At 35.7% G+C, this 21,312-nt stretch overlaps 1 protein-coding gene across 5 annotated transcripts in view; it reads left to right on the forward strand.

Moving 5' to 3' along the window:
- The window catches only part of MARCHF5 (membrane associated ring-CH-type finger 5), a 50,156-nt gene that overhangs the window by 15,299 nt on the left and 13,545 nt on the right, over nucleotides 1-21,312 (forward strand). The window contains exon 2 of one of the 5 annotated variants that reach the window (XM_082339631.1): nucleotides 2,042-2,244. The exons of 1 other annotated variant lie outside the window; for it this stretch is intronic. In XM_082339631.1, the coding sequence (XP_082195757.1) occupies nucleotides 2,042-2,244 (203 nt within the window). 3 more of the 5 variants (XM_082339632.1, XM_082339634.1, XM_082339633.1) reach the window with 3 other exon arrangements.

The raw sequence follows: 21,312 nt of genomic DNA on the forward strand, positions 1-21,312 counted from the left end.
ATCTAGTTTCTAGGTATTCTGCCTATATTTTGTTGCCAAAATATGGTTTTCATTTCCCAGAGGTATACAATTATATTTTAAAAATTACCTTGGTTAAATGGGGAAAATATATACTAACACCTCAAATAACTGGTTTATTTGCTCTGTACTTGTCAATTGAAATTTTATGAAAACTAGGTTGAAACCCAGTCAAATCATGGATAGTGATGATGGTTGCCAGTGTGAATGACTTAGTGCTACTGAATTGCAATCTTAAAAATGGTTAAAGTAGTAAATTTTATGTTATGTATATTTTACCACAATAAAATTTTAAAAAATAAGGAGGTGGAGGAGGAGGCATTTCTGGATAACCGTAAGATAGCACAAGGGCCCAGACAGCTTGGCTGAGGTAGGTCAGAGGGTCAAGCATGCTCAAACAAATGCTACCTACCTCCAATTTTTACCTAGGTAGGTCAAATGAAATCTGACTGAATTTGAAAGCTGAGTAAAAGCACAATTTTGGATATTGTTGCCACGTATTCAGTTCAGTTTTTTTTTTCCCTATTCTAATTGCGAAGTTTTAATTGGAGCACACAATTAAAATTCATATTGTTATACAGACTGGAGACCTCACCCGTATATAGTACCTGACTATATAGTCCTTCCCACTGAGCATAGTTAAGCTAGTTGTTCTGACAGAAGCCACTTATCTAATTAAGTGAAATGTGCACAGTAGGTGACAAGCTTTAATTAGCAGTTTCCTATTGTGCAGTCAAACTTTAAGGGTAGTAGAGGAGAGTGAATGGTGTCATTGAGTTAAACTGTATTTGCCCTAATGGAAATCGGTGTCAAAACTTGTGTTAACTGAGAGGAAAAAAAAAAGGAGTTGCAACCTAATTCCACAAGAACAAATTAGAGTTCATGAAGTATCCTCAAAAGCAAAATGGGGAAATGTTTAAAAATTAACCATCTCAATAGAATTTTTTAAAATATAGGCATCCCAGACTTGACTTTTAGATTGAGAATATAATAAATATAATTTAATTCCCACAAAAAAGGAAAACCAATCATACCTATAATGGAAACATGTAGGCCCAAATTTATCATATCACTATCCTAAAACAATTTATCCTAATATCCTCATCTCTTCTTCCCTTTGTGCTTTTTAATTTAATCATCTTTCTCTCTTACAGTCATACTTTACCAGAAAGAGAAATGAGTGGGGTTTTTTTCTGTCTCAGTTGAAAACTGAATGAGACCATATGTGAAATCATTTATGTAACACTTTAGTTTTCCAAGTTCAAGAGGTTAAGAGGTTAATGTTGTTGAAATGGGAGATACACTGAATTTCACATATTCCTATATTTACCAATCCTTGAAGAATTATTAGGTCATATAAAAGCAGCTTGAGGATTGTCTGTTTGCATTCTGGTTCATTAGAGAAGATGAAGAATTACTAGAAAGATGGACTTCCCTGGTGGCACAGTGGTTAAGAGTCTGCCTGCCAATGCAGGAGACACGGGTTCAAGCCCTGGTCCAGGAAGATCCCACATGCCGTGGAGCAACTAAAGCCTGTGTGCCACAACTACTGAGCCTGTGCTCTAGAGCCCGCGAGCCACAACTACTGAAGCCCGCACACCTAGAGCCCATGCTTTGCAACAAGAGAAGCCACTGCAATGAGAAGCCCGTGCACCGCAATGAAGAGTAGCCCCGCTCACTGCAACTAGAGAAAGCCCACGTGCAGAAACAAAGACCAGTGCCGCCAAAAACAAATTAATTAATTTAAAAAAAAAAAAGTTAATATACTAGAAAGATGGAGGAAGTTATATAAAAACAAAATTCAGAAAACACAAGATTCCGCAGAACAATACAAGGAAAAACAGAAAAAGAAGAAACTACTCTACTGGAAATGTGTTGGTTGTTTTTCTCCTCAGTCTTTTAATGTAGAATTAAAAGTTCCTATAATATAACATAGTAGGCTCATCCCATTAAGTGAGAGCTGCAGTGAAGAGGAGGCTGGGGTGTTAATGATAATGTCATTATTTTCTCTTTTAATTTACAGAAGTTGCTGGGTGTGTTTTGCCACTGATGAAGATGATAGAACAGCTGAATGGGTGAGACCATGCAGATGCAGAGGATCTACAAAATGGGTTCACCAGGCTTGTCTGCAGCGCTGGGTGGATGAAAAACAAAGAGGAAACAGTACAGCCAGAGTGGCATGTCCCCAGTGCAATGCTGAATACTTAATAGTTTTTCCAAAGTTGGGTAAGAAGATCCTTAAAACCAACACAGATATATATATATATATATATATATCATGTTATAATATATGACTCTATGATCCTAGGTTGATTTTTAAGTGACTCATGTCTTTGCTTTTTTGTGAATTTCTGTATTCCATTTCTGTTGTTTTCTCTCTAAATGTCAGATATTTGTTTTGCTAACAGTTTACATTATCCTTAATATATCCCCAGATCTATCCATTTGTCTGTGTATTCAATGTTTTCATTTGGTTGAGTGGATAAAGAACTTGGATATCTAATTGTGTGGGTAAAATCAAGTTAACAAAACTATAATAAAAGGCTGACTAAAGAGCCTCATTCTCTGGAAACCATTGGTGTGGGAGAAAGAAAACAATAGTGTGTTCTTTCTAATACTTATTTTTCTTAATTCTTCTATTAAGGAATAAAAGGGAAATTAAATATTCAATAAAAGACAGTGTTTAGAATCCAATTTATATGGCTGTCTTTCATGAAAACTACTTTCCTTTTTCTGTGAGTTGGCAGGCAAGGAATAACCAGTGGTCTTTCAGAATGAGGCTAGCATTGAAACAAGTGTAGCGGATTGTTTAAAGGAAGCTATAACTAAGGCTGATATTTAGTTAGCATGTTCCATTACATCCATGTGATTATGAACTGGTGTCATTCTCTTTGTTTGGTGTTTATGCCATGCCAGTTGTTCAACATTTTTAATGTCACACTTGACTATAATCAAGAGGTGAGGTATATGAAAGCAGTTTGGGTTTTGGGAAGGTCAAGGAAAAAATGACTTTGTGGAGGAATAGAGTTCAAGGAGAAACTGGAAATAGTTATTAGATTTTTTTTTCTAGGTGCTATACATATTGAAATCAGACCTTTCTTTAAAAAAATAAGGCAACATAAGTGCAGATGATGAAGTGCTTTTCTAATGTGAGAAGATTAATAATAAGGGCAAACAAAATTTCCATAGCTGTCTATATTTTTCTAACATAATGCATAGGAAGAGCAATAGCTTTCTATGAAAGAAAAATAGTGTAGTAGAGAAAGTAGCATTTCTCAGACATTTAGAATTTGTGGACCACACTGACAGGTCTTTTTTGTTGTTGTTGTTTTTACTGTATTTATTTATTTATTTTTGCCTGTGTTGGGTCTTTGTTGCTGCGCGCGGGCTTTCTCTAGTTGCAGCAAGCGGGGGCTACTCTTTGTTGCGGTGCGCAGGCTTCTCATTATGGTAGCTTGTCTTGTTGCGGAGCATGGGCTCTAGGCGCGAGGGCTTCAGTAGTTGCGGCACACAGACTCAGTAGTTGTGGCTCACGGGCTCTAGAGTGCAGGCTCAGGAGTTGCAGCACATGGGCTTAGTTGTTCCATGGCATGTGGGATCTTCCCGGACCAGGGCTTGAACCCGTGTCCCCTGCATTGGCAGGCGGATTCTTAACCACTGTGCCACCAGGGAAGTCCCACTCATGGGTCTTTTAAACATCATGAAAAGCTATTATTGCTGTAGTCTTTCACCACATTGATATCTGGCTCACTAAAGTCAAAGTTACAGTTTCCTATTTAACTGATTCTTTTCCTACTTCTTAGTTCTGCTAAATCAGATAATCCCACTTTTCAACTATAGGTTGTTGGGAATAGCAGCAAGTACAGGATGATTCTTTTAGATGTTTTAGATATTCAGATGGATGGGTACAAAAATTATTGCAAGAATTCTCACTGAAAACTACCTACAATATCTGATGAAGCACTGAGTTGACAAATGTATGGCACTCAGCAATGAAGTTGAATATTTCAGTTTGGAAGATAGCAGTGGATAAATCTGTCCTTCTGGTTGTATTTCAGTTCTAGGAAACATGTTTTTAGGTCTAGTGTGGTAATTGAATACATTTTTTAAGTATACTAATGATAAGACACTGATTTCATTCTACAACAAGGAAAGAAAATGGCTACATGTTGGAAAAGTCAAACTCTGCTTAAGCTACGTGTATCATGATTTGGTCTTTGTATTTTATCATTAAGAACTGTTATTTCACCCTCATGATAGGTTCAAGCTATTCACTATACTGAATATCACAGAGATCTGCCACTTGAGTAAGCCACAGATAATCAGAAATTTTTTACTGACCTTATTGATGTCATGGGAAAAAAAATGTATATACTTCATTTAAATAGTTTTTGTTAGCATCTTTCCTCCTAACAAGATAGGAAAGCAGAGTGTTGTATTTGCTTCTTTTTTCCTGACCTAACATGCTGAAGATACCTGCTCAGGGACTGCAGTTTGAATATTATATTCACAATTTTCCATGCAATCTTTAACAGACTCAATAGAAGACTTACTGTCAAATGTCAGGTGTTGTCTGTAAATGAAGCCATGTGTGAATTGACTTCCAGGTGCTATACTCTTCCTTGCTACACACATGACTAGTGCTTTTGGCCATATTGATCCTAGTGTACATTTTCAAGTCAAGGTTCAAAGATAATTGTTGGTTAAAGGAAAATCCCTTCTCTAAAGCATGTTTTCATTGATAATCAGAACTCTTTGTATTTCATAATTTACATATTATGTACATACCAAGAGTTGATTCATATTCTGAATACTAGTGGTTTCTTGTAGCCATGAAACAAAATATTTAAGAGCATACATCTGTGATACTAACTGTTCTTACTCACTGAATACCACACCTAACATTATGTAATTAATGTCCAGTAATGTCATCTGATACAGAAACATACCAGTAAATTGTTTTCTTTCTGAGCATGTTTGTCATTAATTTTGCAGCTGACCTTAGTTATACCTGTTTTTGTTAAAATAACTTAAAGTTTCTTCGCAGTTTTTAATCTTTGCTTTCAATGACAAAATTCATAATGCAGGTTTTGATTGGTTTACTAGAGTGGCTGAAAATTATATGAATGCTTCAGTGGCTTCTTATCCCTGTTTTATAATGTTTCAGTCCCTGTTTAAAAATGTATTATACTTTGATTGGAACAAGGAGGTCCCCCAGTGTAAACTAATAACTTGTAATTCACTGGTCATAGCCCATTGTAAGATCCTACTGTTTTCTCTCTATAAGATCATACTATTTATCATTTATGACATTCTGAGTCAATTGTGTTTTTATCACTTTTACTCTTCAGTGAGCACTTTTGAGGCATTGATACATTTTCCTAATTGGGGATTTAACACAGTGATAAGACAACAACAAAATATATATTTAACCAATGTAAACAACTCATGATGTCAAAGTTTGTTAGCTGAAACAAACAGTCCCCTCTTAACTATCCTTGTAAAGCATGTGTGACCCTTGGAACATAACAATTAAGAAGCTAAAGGAATTTCCTTGAAAGTCATAATTAATCTTTTCAATTTATGAAATGTTTGTGATCAAAGCTTTTATCACTTTTTTTTTTAATCAAACTGTCTATAGTAAACCGTTAATTGATTGCCAGGGACCACCATTGGTCCCCAGACGACACTTAGGAGACACTGGCCAGAAGAAGGAATGAAAGACAAGAGAAAAGATGCAGAGAGGAAGAGGTGATGGTTAACATTTTATGAGATGATCTCTGTGTAGCAGGTATTAAAAAAGAGTTTTCATATGGATTTAGACTCAGTCTGTCTGGCTAACTGGCCAAAGTCTGCATCTTTTCTGGTACTTAGTGGTGGCCAGAATGGAGGGATGGTGGCAAGTGTGTGTTCTTAATTGTCAATAGGGAATATACTGTGAGTATATCCTCCTATTCATCCCATCCTCCTCCCTAAACCCTGGCAACCAATGATCTTTTTACTGTCTTCATAGTCTTGCCTTTTTCAGAATGTCATATAGCTGGAATCATACAGTATGTAGCCTTTTCAGATTGGTTTCTTTCACTTAGTAAATATATTTAAAGTTTCTCCATGTCTTTCATGGCTTGATAGTTCATTTCTTGTTAATACTGAATCATATCCCATTGTCTGGACATACCACAGCTTATTTATCCATTCTCCTACTGAAGGGCATCTTGTTGCTTCCAGGTTTTGGCAGTTACAAATAAAGCTGCAGTACACATCTGTGTGCAAGTTTTTGTCTGGACATATATTTTCAGCTTATTTAGGTTAATAACAAGGAGCGTAAATTGCTGGATCATATGGTAAGAGTGTGTTTAGTTTTGTAAGAAACTACCAAATTGTCTTTCAGAGTGGCTGAACATTTTGCATTCCGACCAGCAGTAAGTTCCTGTTGCTCTATATCCTTGCAGCACTTGCTTTTGTCAGTGTTTTGGATTTAGCCATTTATATCTCATTGTTTTATTTTTTATTTATTTATTTATTTTTTAAATTTATTTATTAATTTTTGGCTGCATTGGGTCTTTGTTGCTGCACGTGGGTTTTCTCCTGTCGTGGCAAGCGGGGGCTACTCTTTGTGGTGTGAGGGCTTCAGTAATGTGGCACGCAGTCTCAGTAGTTGTGGTTCACAGGCTCTAGAGCTCAGGCTCAGTAGTTGTGGCACACGGGCTTTGTTGCTCCATGGCATGTGGGATCTTCCCGGACCACGGCTCAAACCTGTGTCCCCTGCATTGGCAGGCGGATTCTTAACCACTGCACCACCAGTTTTAATTTGCTATTCCCTAATAACATAGATGTTGAGTGTCTTTTCATATGCTTATTAAGAGTCTTATGTCCTTCTCACACCTGTCAGAATGGTCATCATCAAAAAATCTACAAACACCCAGGAATGCAAGGATTCTTCAATATACGCAAATCAATCAATTTGATACACCATATTAACAAATTGAAGGAGAAAAACCATATGATCATCTCAATAGATGCAGAGAAAGCTTTCAACAAAATTCAACACTCATTTATGATAAAAACCCTGCAGAAAGTAGGCATAGAGGGAACTTTCCTCAACATAATAAAGGCCATATATGACAAACCCACAGCCAACATCGTCCTCAGTGGTGAAAAACTGAAACCATTTCCACGAAGATCAGGAACAAGACAAGGTTGCCCACTCTCACCACTATTATTCAACATAGTTTTGGAAGTTTTAGCCACAGCAATCAGAGAAGAAAAAGAAATAAAAGGAATCCAAATCGGAAAAGAAGAAGTAAAGCTGTCACTGTTTGCAGATGACATGATACTATACATAGAGAATCCTAAAGATGCTACCAGAAAACTACTAGAGCTAATCAATGAATTTGGTAAAGTAGCAGGATACAAAATTAATGCACAGAAATCTCTGGCATTCCTATACACTAATGATGAAAAATCTGAAAATGAAATTAGAAAACACTCCCATTTACCATTGCAACATAAAGAATAAAATATCTAGGAATAAACCTACCTAAGGAGACAAAAGACCTGTATGCAGAAAATTATAAGATACTGATGAAGGAAATTAAAAATGATACAAATAGATGGAGAGATATACTATGTTCTTGGATTGGAAGAATCAACATTATGAAAATGACTCTACTACCCAAAGCAATCTACAGATTCAATGCAATCCCTATCAAACTACCACTGGCATTTTTCACAGAACTAGAACAAAAAATTTCACAGTTTGTATGGAAACACAAAAGACCCCGAATAGCCAAAGCAATCTTGAGAACAAAAAACAGAGCTGGAGGAATCAGGCTCCCTGACTTCAGACTATACTACAAAGCTACAGTAATCAAGACAGTATGGTACTGGCACAAAAAAACAGAAATACAGATCAATGGAACAGGATAGAAAGCCCAGAGATAAACCCACACACATATGGTCACCTTATCTTTGATAAAGGAGGCAAGAATATACAGTGGAGAAAAGACAGCCTCTTCAATAAGTGGTGCTGGGAAAACTGGACAGGTACATGTAAAAGTATGAAATTAGAACACTCCCTAACACCATACACAAAAATAAACTCAAAATAGATTAAAGACCTAAATGTAAGGCCAGACACTATCAAACTCTTAGAGGAAAACATAGGCAGAACACTCTATGACATAAATTACAGCAAGATCCTTTTTGACCCGCCTCCTAGAGAGATGGAAATAAAAACAAAAATAAACAAATGGGACCTAATGAAACTTAAAAGCTTTTGCACAGCAAAGGAAACCATAAACAAGACCAAAAGACAACCCTTAGAATGGGAGAAAATATTTGCAAATGAAGCAACTGACAAAGGATTAATCTCCAAAATTTACAAGCAGCTCATGCAGTTCATTATGAAAAAGACAAACAGCCCAATCCAAAAATGGGCAGAAGACCTAAATAGACATTTCTCCAAAGAAGATATACAGATTGCCAACAAACACATGAAAGAATGCTCAACATCATTAATCAATAGAGAAATGCAAATCAAAACTACAATGAGGTATCACCTCACACCAGTCAGAATGGCCATCATCAAAAAATCTACAAACAATAAATGCTGGAGAGGGTGTGGAGAGAAGGGAACACTCTTGCACTGTTGGTGGGAATGTAAATTGATACAGCCACTATGGAGAACAGTATGGAGGTTCCTTAAAAAACTAAAAATAGAACTACCATACGACCCAGCAATCCCACTACTGGGCATATACCCTGAGAAAACCATAATTCAAAAAGAGTCATGTACCAAAATGTTCATTGCAGCTCTATTTACAATAGCCAGGACATGGAAGCAACCTAAGTGTCCATCAACAGATGAATGGATAAAGAAGATGGGGCACATATATACAATGGAGTATTACTCAGCCATAAAAAGAAACAAAATGGAGTTATTTGTAGTGAGGTGGATGGACCTAGAGTGTGTCATACAGAGTGAAGTAAGTCAGAAAGAGAAAAACAAATATCGTATGCTTACACATATATATGGAATCTAAAAAACAAAAAAAAAGTGGTCGTGAAGAACCTAGGGTCAAGTCGGGAATAAAGACACAGACCTACTAGAGAATGGACTTGAGGATAGGGGGAGGGGGAAGGGTAAGATGGGACAACGTGAGAGAGTGGCATGAACATATATACACTACCAAATGTAAAATAGATAGCTAGTGGGAAGCAGCCGCATAGCACAGGGAGATCAGTTAGGTGCTTTGTGACCACCTAGAGGGGTGGGATAGTGAGGGTGGGAGGGAGGGAGACGCAAGAGGGAAGAGATATGCAGATATATGTATATGTATAACTGATTCACTTTGTTATAAAGCAGAAACTAACCATTGTAAAGCAGTTATACTCCAATAAAGATGTTAAAAAAAAAAAGTCATGTCTTCTTTGATGAGGTGTCTGTTAAGTCTTTTGATCGTTTTTAACATCAGTTTTCTTATTGTTGAGTTTTAAATGTTCTTTGTGTATTTTGGATAACAGTTCTTTATCAGGTATATCTTTTGCAAATATTTTTTCCCAGTCTGTAGCTTGTCTTCTCATTCTCTTGATCTTTCTTCTTTTTTAATGTAGTCATTTACAGCTATAAATTTCTCTCTAAGCACTGCTTGGATTTCTGCTTTGACCTGTTGATTATTCAGGAGTGTGTTGTTTAATTTTCACATACTTGTAAATTTCCCAAGTGCCCTTCTCTTATTGATTTCTAATTTCATTCCATTGTGATCAAAGAACATACTTTGCTATCTGTTCTTTTAAATGATTAAGGCTTGTTTTATGGCCTAGCAAGCTTTATACTTGGAAATGTTCCATGTGTACTTGGGAAGATGTGTGTTGTGGTGGTGGTGGTGGTGGTGGTGGTGGTGGTGGTAGAGTGTGATATAAATATCTAGTTGACTCATAGAATTTTGAAGTCTTCTATTTCCTTGTCGTTCTTTTACCTATTCATTGAAAGTGGACTGTTGAAGTCTACAGCTATTGTTGAATTGTCTGCTTCTCCAGTTCTGCCCATTTTTGCTTCATTTATTTTGGACTGTTGTTATGTGCATAAATGTTCCTAATTGTTACGTCTTTCTGATGGATTGTCCCTTTTACAAAGCATCATAGAATGTCCTTCTTTGTTTCTAGTAACACTTTTTGTCTTAAAGTTGATTTTAACTGATATCAATGTTGCCACTTCCACTCTTTATGTAAATTCTTAGATTACTTTCAAGTTAAATTTTATTACAGCTTTGTTTTTTATTTCTTCATTGTTCTCAACTAAGCATTAATTCAAACTTCTGTGTAGAGAGGAAGATAACTAACAATTACCCTCAAAAACTGGTTGTCAAATGTTAAGTGGAGTGTAAAGCTTAGAAGGAAAAGATATTCACTAAGGATGATGAGGAATGATTCCTGGGAGAAACCTTTCCTAGAAAATCTAGCAAATAAAATTAATAGTTGTTACTATTTTATTTTATAGTATTTTCTTTTAATAATATTAACAGTGATATCAGTAGCTATCACTTCCTAACAGGCACTGACTCTTTGCCAGGCACTATGTCGATCAGTTTGCCTATATTATTTTAAGCTTCTCAAAAGCTCTACACAATAGATAGTGTCCTTATTCTACAGTTAAGGAAGCAGACTTGGCAAATTTATTTAACGGAATACCATGGGTTTCTAGCAAGTAAGGAGCCAGGATTTTAAATTGCCAAAGCACATCAGTAGCTAGAGGGGAAGGTTACCTAAAGGATGCAGTTTGTTTAGTCAGCCTCCCAATGTACAAAGCAGGGTGGAGAAAGAGGAGGAGTAAATTTGGAGAGGCAAAGAGAATATTGAGCACAATTAGTTTATATGTTAATATATTCTAGACTAGTATACTATACATCATGTTCTATGCTTCCTTTTTTTTTTTCTTAGCAATATATGGTAGATACCATTTTATATTAGTGTATAAAGAGCTTTCTTTTTCTTTGTAGTTGTATAGTATTCTGTTACATAAATGTATGGTTATATAACCAGTTTCCTAATGATGGACATATAGTCTGTAATCTTTTACTACTACAAAGAGTGCTGTCATAAACAACTGTGTAAAATAATTTTACACATGTGAAAAATGACTAGAGTGGAATTGCTATAAGTCAAAGGGTATGTGCAGTTATAACATTAATAGACATCATCAAATTGGCTTTTGTAGAGATTATGTCTGTTTAATCTTCCCAACAGTGCATTGGAGTGCCTGCTTTTCCATTGCCTTTACCAACATGCTGCTATCAATATACAGAACTAATTATATCTGCTGCCTTAGCATTGATCAAAGCTCAGCAGAATGTTCACTAAGGTTTTTTCTTCTATTATGAAATTTCATTTGTTGAGAAAGAATATATAACTACATATGAGGAATAATGACTAATAAACTATCATCCATTTACCTATCCCTCAGGTTTAAAGATAAAATATCCTGGTGATTTCAACTTTTTATCATTAAGTAATGACTATTTTATCTATAAGAATTTTTTGTGTGTATCTTAAACTTCTATATAATATAGACATGATAATATGGAATACAGTTGCCCCTCGGTATCTGCGGGAGGTTGGTTCCAGGACCCCTGCAGATACCAAAATCCATGGATGCTCAAGTCCCTTATATAAAATGGCATAGTATTTGCATATAATTTATGCACATACTACTATATACTTTATTTTATTTTATTTTATTTATTTATTTTTGGCCGCGTTGGGTCTTCATTGCTGCATGCAGGCTTTCTCTAGTTGTGGCGAGCGGGGGCTACTCGTTGCGGTGCGCAGGCTTCTCCTTGCGGTGGCTTCTCTTGTTGCGGAGCATGAGCTCTAGGCGCGCAGGCTTCAGTAGTTGTGGCACGCGGGCTTAGTTGCTCCACAGCATGTGGGATCTTCCTGGACCAGGGATCAAAACTGTGTCCCCTGCATTGGCAGGTGAATTCTTAACCACCGCACCACCAGGGAAGTCCCCTTACTATATACTTTAAATCATCTCTAGATTACTCATAATATTCTAATACGGTGTAAATGGTAAGTTGTTGCTGGTGTGCAGCAACTTTGAGTTTTGCTTTGGGAAACTTTCTGGAATTTTTTCCCCCTAGATATTTTCATTCTTCAGTTGGTTGAATATGCAGATGCAGAACCCAAAGATTTGGAGGGCCAACTGTAGAATGAAAATATAGCTATACCAGATTTTTAAAAATAGATTTGTTATTTTAGGACAATTTTTAATTTACAGAAAAATTTCAAAGATAGTACAGAGAGTTCCCAAATATCCCATATCCAGTTTCTTCTGTTATTAACATCTTATGTAGTATTGTACACATTTGTTATAATTAATGTACCAGTACTGATATTATTAACTGAAGTCCATGCTTTACTCAGGTTTTCTTAATTTTTCCCTAATGTCCTTATTCTGTTCCAGGATCCTGTTCAGGATATTATATTACATTTAGTCATGTCTCCTTAATGCTCCTCTTGGCTGTAACAGCTTCTCAGACTTTCCTTGTTTTTGTTGACCTTGACGGTTTTGAGGAATACTGGTTAGATGTTTTACAGAATGTCTCACAATTCGGATCTGTCTGATGTTTTTCCCATTATCTACTGGGGTTATGAGTTTTGGGGTACAAGACCACAGAGATGAAGTGCCATTTTCATCACATCACATCCCAGGCACATACTATCAATATTACTTATCACTCATGATACTGACCTTGATCATCTCAGTAAGGTTATGTTTGTCAGGTTTTTTCACTGTAAAGTTACTCTTTTTTTCCCCCTTTCATACCAGCTTTTTTTGATGTTGTTGCATTTGCTTATCTTTTCTCATCCTTTTATTTTCAGTTTTTCTGAATTCTTTTGTAAATAAGTGTAAACTTATTGTGATACTCATATAGTTGGGTTTTTTCTGTCAAATTTCATGCATTCTATTTGTCCTTTTTCTCTTTTTTTCCCCTTTAGTTGATCATCTTCTGGATTGAAATGCTTTTTCCTGTGATACTATATTTTCCCCTGTACTTTTTTTTTTTTTTTTTTTGACTGTGTTGAGTCTTCGTTGCTGCGCGCGAGATTTCTCTATTCGCGGCAAGCGGGGGCTACTCTTTGTTGCAGTGTGCAGGCTTCTTATTGCAGTGGCTTCTCGTTGCGGAGCACGGGCTCTAGGTGCACGGGCTTCAGTAGTTGTGGCACGTGGGCTCAGTAGTTGTGGCTCGCGGGCTCTAGAGCGCAGGCTCAGTAGTTGGGGTACACGGGCTTAGTTGCTCCTCGGCGTGTGGGATCTTCCCGGGCCAGGCCGTGTCCCCTGCATTGGCAGGTGGATTCTTAACCACTGCGCCACCAGGGAAGTCCCAGAAATACAAAGGATCTTAAGAAAGTACTGTGAGCAGTTGTATGCCAACAAATTGGGTAACCTAGAAGTAAAGGATAAATTCCTAGAAACATAAAACAAACAAAGACTGAATCATGAAGAAATAAAAAATGTGAACAGACCAATAACAACTAAGGAGATCATAAAACTCCCAACAAAGAAAAACCCAGGACCAGATGGTTTCACTGGTGAATTCCGCCAAACACTTAAGGAAGAATTAATGCCAGTCCTTCTCAGACTCTTTAAAATTAAAGAGGAGGGAACATTCCCAAACTCATTTTATGAGGCCAGCATTACCCTGATACCAACACCAGATACAGACACTATAAGAAAACTACAAGCCAATATCCCTGATGAATATAGATGAAAAAATTCTCAACAAAATATTAGCAAAACAAATCCAACAGCATATTAAAGCATCATACACCATGATCAAGTGGGATTTATCCCTGGGATGCAAGGATGGTTCAATATCTGCATATCAATCAGTGTGATACACCACATTAATAGAATGAAAGATAAAAATCTTATTATCTCTGCATCTCATTATCTGCAGGATGCAGAAAAGCATTTGACAGAATTCAACATCCTTTCATGATAAAAACTCTCAACAAATTGGGTATAGAAGGACGTACCTCAACGGCATAAAGGCTGTATATGACAAGCTCACAGCTAACATCATACGCAGTGTACCCACTAAGATCAAGAACAAGACAAGGGTGTCTGTTCTCACCACTCCTGTCCTACCCAGAGCAGTTAGTCAAGAAAAAGAAATAAAAGACATCTGAATCCAAAAGAAAGAAGTAAAATTGTCTTTGCTTGGAGATGATATGATCTTATATATAGAAAATCCTAAAGACTCCACCAAAAGCCTGTTAGAACTAATAAATGAATTCAGTAAAGTTGCAGGATACAAAATCAACATAAAAATCAGTTGTGTTTCTATATATACACTAAGCTATCTGAAAAAGAAATAAAATAATCCCATTTATAATACCAAAAATAATAAAATACTTAGGAGTAAAACAAAATTTCAAAACATTGATGCAAGAAATTAAAGAAGACACAAATAAATGAAAAGCTATCTCATATTCATGGATTGGCAGAATTAATACTGTTAAAATGTCCATACTACCCAAAGCCATCTATATATTCAATGTAATCCCTGAAAATCCAATGGCATTTTTTACAGAATTAGGAAAAATAATCCTAAAATTGTGTGGAACTACAAAAGACCGCAAATAGCCAAAGCAATCCTGAGAAAGAAGAACAAAGCAGGTGACATCACATTTACTGATTTAAACTTTATTACAAAGCTATAATAAAGCAATATGGTACTAGTGTAAAAAGACACGTAGGCCAGTGGAACAGAGTTGAGAGCCCAGAATTAAACCCACACATATATGTTCAACTAATATTTGACAAGGGAGCCAAGAATACTCAGGGAAGTTTCTTCAGTAAGTGATGTTGGGAAAACTGAATTGTTACATGCAAAAGACTGAAACTGGCCCCTGTCTTATTCCACTCACAAAAATTAACTCAAAATGGATTAGAGATTTAAATTTAGGACCAGAAACTATAAACGTTCTAGAATAAAATATAGGAAAGTCTCCTTGACATTGATCTTGGCAATGATTTTTTGGATATGACACCAAAAGCACAAGCGACAAAAGCAGAAATAAACAAGTTGGACTATATCAAACTAAAGAGCTTTTGCACAGCAAAAAAAACAATTAGCAAAATGAAAAGGTAACCTATGGAATGAGAAAATACTTGTAAATCATCTGTCTGATAGGGGATTAATATCCAAAATATAAGGAATTTATACAACTCAATATCCAAGAATAAAATCCATACACAATCTGATTTAAAAATGGGTTAAAATCTTGAATAGAAAATTTTCTGTAGAAGACATACAAATGGTCAACTGATGCAGGAAAAGATGCTCAACATCACTAATCATTGGGGAAGTGGAAATCAAAACCACAATGAGATGTTACCTCACATCTGTTAGAATAGCTATTAACAAAAAGACAATAGACAACAAGTGTTAACAAGGCTGTGGAGAAAAGGGTACTGTGTGCACTGTTTGTGGGGATATTAATTGGTACAGCCACTATGAAAAATTATATGGAGATGACTCAAAAAAAGTTTTTTAACTATCATGTGATCCAGCAATCCCACTTCTGAGTAGATATCTGAAGGAATGAAATCACTGTCTGGAAGAGATACCTACACCCCCATGTTCACTGCAGCATTATTCACAATAGCCAAGACATGGAAACAACCTAAGTGTCCATTGACGGATGAATGGATAAAGAAAATGTGTGTATATATACAGTAGAATATTCAGCCTTTTTTAAAAAAAATAAAAGGAAACCCTGCCTTTTGCAAGAACATGGGTAGATCTTAAGGGCATTGTGCTAAGCGAAATAAGTCAGAGAAAGACAAATACTATATGTTCTCACTTATATGTGGACTCTAAAATATCCAAACTCAAATAGTAGAATGGTTGGGGTTGGGGAATATTGGGAAATGTTGGTCAAGGGCTACAAACTTCCATTTAAAAGATGAATCAGTTCTAGAGATTAATGTACAATATGGTGACCATAATTAGCACTGTATTATATAAATGAAGGTTAAAAAAGTAGACCTTAAGTGTTAGCACCACAAAGATGGTAATTATGTAAGAGGATTGAAGTGTTAACTAACCTTATTGTGGTGATCATTTCTCAATATATATTATCAAATTATCACATTCTACACCTTAAACATATATGTTATATGTCAATAATAATAAAGCTGGAAAAATGTATAGTTATCTTTTTTTATGATAAGACTGATCAGTGGATACAGGTGTTATCAACCTGATACATCCAACAGAATTCCCTGTCAGTTTCCACCTACTGGTTTTAGCAGAGATTGATATTTTTTTTATTCATTGCCTCTAGATCTATTATTTCATTAGATGGTACAGAAGAATGACATTGTAATTCTTTCTCTTTTTTTGAGTTCATTAGCTTAGAATACTTATTAAAGATGAACCAAGAAGGGATTGCTAAATTGGGGTGAATAGCATATATACTTTTGCTGGATTAGGTACTATATACCATTTTATATGCACCTGCAATGGATGAGTTTGCCTGTTTACTTACAGCTTTGCCAATAAATTGGCTAACATTTTAGTTTGTCAGTATAATCTGTTAGGTAAGAAAAGGTATCTCAGAGTTTTAATTTCCATTTCTTTATGAGTGAGGTGGCTAACCATTGGAAAGCAAGAAAGAATGCTGTTGTGTTGGGTTTTTTTTTTTTTAACATCTTTATTGGAGTATAATTGCTTTACAATGGTGTGTTAGTTTCTGCTGTATCACAAAGTGAATCAGCTATACATGTACATATATCCCCATATCCCCTCCCTCTTGCATCTCCCTTCCACCCTCCCTATCCCACCCCTCTAGGTGGTCACAAAGCACAGAGCTGAGCTCCGTTTGCTATGCAGCTGCTTCCCACTAGCTGTTTTACATTTGGTAGTGTATATATGTCCATGCCACTCTCTCACTTCGTCCCACCTTACCCTTACCCCTCCCCGTGTCCTTAAGTCCATTCTCTACGTCTGCATCTTTATTCTTGTCCTGCCCCTAGGTTCTTCAGAACCTTTTTTTTTTTTTTTTTTTTTTTTAAGATTCCATATATGTGTTAGCATACGTTATTCGTTTTTCTCTTGCTGACTTACTTCACTCTGTATGACAGACTCTAGGTCCATCCACCTCATTACAAATAACTCAATTTCATTTCTCTTTATGGCTGAGTAATATTCCATTGTATATATGTGCCACATCTTCTTTATCCATTCATCTGTTGATGGACACTTAGGTTGCTTCCATGTCCTGGCTGTTGTAAATAGAGCTGCAATGAACATTTTGGTACATGACTCTTTTTGAATTAGGGTTTTCTCTGGGTATATATATGCCCAGTAGTGGGATTGCTGGGTCGTATGGTAGTTCTATTTTTAGTTATTTAAGGAACCTCCATACTGTTCTCCATAGTGGCTGTATCAATTTACATTCCCACCAAGAGTGCCAGAGGGTTCCCTTTTCTCCACACCCTCTCCAGCATTTATTGTTTGTAGACTTTTTGATGATGGCCATTTTGACTGGTGTGAGGTGATACCTCATTGTAGTTTTGATTTGCATTTCTCTAATGATTAGTGATGTTGAGCATCCTTTTGTTTGAAAAAGGGTACTAAATATATATAAAATATATTTTCCCCAAATTTAAAAAAGTTTTTCATGGCTTCAATTTAATGAGAATTTTACATTTTTAATATTTTCTAAGCTATCAGTTAACTTTCTAAGAATAGTCTGCATTGTTTCCTCTAACCACATGGCCCTCTGTTACTCACCATAAATCCAAGCGGTTACTTTCCTGACTGCTCTCATAAAATATATTGTTGGCTTATTTCATTACTTGAAAACCAGTATAGACTTAAGAATTCAAGTACTTTCTTCATATAATTAAGAGTTTCTAGTAATATTTACACTTGGCCATCAGAGAAGTGTTTATTTTTGCTTTGCATTATATCTAAACGTCTATGGATGATCAAAATAAAGGAATTGAAAAACCAAAATCCTACTCCCTAATGATTCAATCTTTGAGTACCCTCTGATGTTAAAGTTTGTAGGTAGGCATCTCATTAGATCTTCTTTGGCCCTCCTTTATATACTCTCTTATGAGGCAGATGACTAGAATACTTTCAAAGTAAGGATTTCTTGTGTTTATTGCTGGATCACATCTAGTCTTGTTCCCTAAGATTTAAATATAAATTTGTTTTAATAAGTATCTTCAATAGGGTGAGGCTTTCTGGGTACACACTATATATAAATACTGGTAGCTGAATTATAGGTCCAAAACACAATTACAGAATCTTACATTTTTTAAAAAGTAATTACTAATTATAGTCTGGTGTCTTCTCCCTCTTCATTCCCAGATTCCCTGGCACCATGAATTTTCCTCTTCCTCCTTGTTCCAGACCTTTAGGCAAAAAAGATCTGTCCTTTATTTCTTACCTCACATTTTCCTGAAACAGTCTTATTTTTATACCAGAGCCTTATACCATAAATTTTTCCTCAAACATCTGTCTTGGATTATACCTCCTATTCCAGAGTTCTATTCTACTTAACTTAGTATGCCATTTTTGAAAGAACTAATATCTGACATTGGTACAGTATAACACTAAGTACTGTATTAAGAGCTTCATATGCATTAATTTTCACAAAAACTCTGAGGTAGATATTATCTTCATTATCATTATAGATGTAGAAATTGAGGTCTGGAGGTAGCATTTTGTCCAAATTCACACGGTAGACCCTACCTAATCCTTACCCGCCTTGTTATTTTGCCTCCTAAGGAGACTACTGTGAGTTTCTCATATAAAGGGGAAAAGAAAATGAAACAGTAATGTCAGGTTGACTTTCCTTAGGGTATGGTTACCTGAATTTTATGATAACCCTTTGTTATTCTCTAAAAAGTAGTTTTTCTTATTAATAAAAGTAATTATATTCTCATCATGGAAAATTTGAAAAATATAGGTATGTTTAAAGAAGAAAAAAGAATATGTAATAACAATTCCTTGGCATATATGTAGTATGTGCATAATTAATATTGCCATCTATTTTTATGTATTAATGATAATTGATGGTGGTGTTTTCTTTTATCACAGCTTAACTTTTTCAACTTTTAATTTGGATATTCAAAGAATTTAATACCTTAGGCATGGTTTCTCCTAAAAGCAGACAAAACATTTTTTCTCTAATAAGGTTTAATATTTCTTTATCCTTTCTAACTCAACTCCCTATTAAGCTACTTTAGATTGATGCTACTTTCTCTTTTTTTGTACTCACTTTAGATACAAAATCTTGTAGATTCTATTCTAGTTTATTCTGACTTTAAATATTCTTAGTTTTCCTAAAATATCATATTCATTTTAGCATGCCTGTCACCAGGAACTTCCTTCCTGCCTATTGTGTCATGTTCTTCAGAGATCTGGCTAACGGTTTCTATCAATTAACCCCCACCTTACTGGCATACTAGCTTTTTAAAAATATATAAACCCTTTGAGTAAAGTCTTTTGCCTCTAGTTAGGTCTTCTAGCATGCCCCCCTTTTCAGATCATAGATTTCAAGGTCAATATTCACTTCTGTTAATTAGTAAATATATACATACAGACAGTAATATTAAAACTCCTTGCATCCTTACCCCCTCTATATTCTTAACTTAAAATTTGTTAACATGTATCTGTGTAGTTTGTATGACACTATCATATATTTGTCAGTTTTGCCATAAAGTTTTCCAGTTGTTTAATGTGTATTTATTGTTTGTCCCTAACTAGATTGTAGGCTCCTTGGAGGCAGAGGCTAGTGTGTTAAATTTTATTTACATTTATTTTAATGGATAGTAAAATGCTATATGTACAATAGGTGCTTAATAAGTACTAGTAGTTGACGTTACAGCCCTCAAATATTCTATGGGCTAATCTATTCTAATGAGGAAAAATTTAAGCTTTCCCTTGGCACAAGCTATGTACTCATAAAGAACTACTTTGATGATCTTTAGTTACTTTTCTTGGTAATACACTATATATATATACACCAAGACATAATATTCATCTACTTTGACTCTGAATCTTTTATTCAGCATTGGTTTTGTTTTGTTTTGAGGGGTTTTTGGTCAATTATTATTAGTTTGGTTAAATAAAAAATTGTCCAAGAACATATCCTTTCCTCTGTTTACAATCTAATGACTAACTTTCATCATTAAGCAAAGTAAATTAAAGCCTGAGTTTGCAGGATGTTTGTTTTTACATAAAAAATGGTAAAATCTCAACCTACAAGCAGAGCAATTAAAGATGAACTTACATGAGCTTGTCTGGGGCTCTTAGACCTAGCCTCCGGCATCTTAGTGTTTAAAACAGTGATGAATGCTAGAGAAAGAGTTAAAAGTTAAAACTCTTTACTATCCCATCAAAATTCCCACGTGTTTTTAACTCAGTTGAATTGGTGGTTGTGATATTCATGTTTTCAGTAAAATCCACATTTGTTGTTGGACCATATAATTAATACTTTTTTTAAGTTGTTTTTTTAACAATGAATTGAGTCAAATACTTGCCACAGAGCGCTGCAGCTAGGTCCTGTGCCATTATATTCTAATGCCCTGTGGAACAGGCCAAAGTTCCCTGATATACTGCCAAGTACCATGTGCTGAAGATAGCTGTAGCTTAGACAGTCCCTGAGAGTGATAGATACCAATCATCATTAAAAAGCATTTTTTAAGCACCTATCTGTACATGGTTCTATCCTAGGCACTGTACAAAACGAGTTAAACAGACATGGCCCCTGCCCCCTGGGAGTTTTCAATCTCAGATGATGCTGACATGGACAGACTTAAAGGATATTGAGACAACTGAACAAACATTGAACAAGAACATAAAGTACTAACATTATGCACAAGCAAAGGGGTAAGTGCATTTTGTGGGATAGTATGTAAAGGAAGCCTCGTGGAACAGGGTGGGGTAGAACAATTAGTCAGCCTCTATCAGGTTAGGTTAGTTTTCATTGGGAATTTGGGTTTTCATACAGATTTAATCAAAGTAGGGACAGGACATTCCAGAAGTAGTGTGCAACAAAAAGAAGACTTGGAGCAAGGAAAGAAGTTTAGAACTGTATTGTTAGGATCTTGGTGACCTCGAAAATCTGCAATTCTCAGCAGTTCTGAACCTGAAAGTGGGGTTGATGTTTTGGCTTAGCAAGTTGGCATTTGAGTTGGGTCTGGCAATCTCTTTTATAAATTTGGCCACTTAACAGAAACCTTGGAGTTCATGGGAGCTGTTA

This window comes from Balaenoptera borealis, assembly GCF_965194805.1.
Source record: "Balaenoptera borealis genome assembly, chromosome: 10".
Classification (NCBI taxonomy): domain Eukaryota; kingdom Metazoa; phylum Chordata; class Mammalia; order Artiodactyla; family Balaenopteridae; genus Balaenoptera; species Balaenoptera borealis.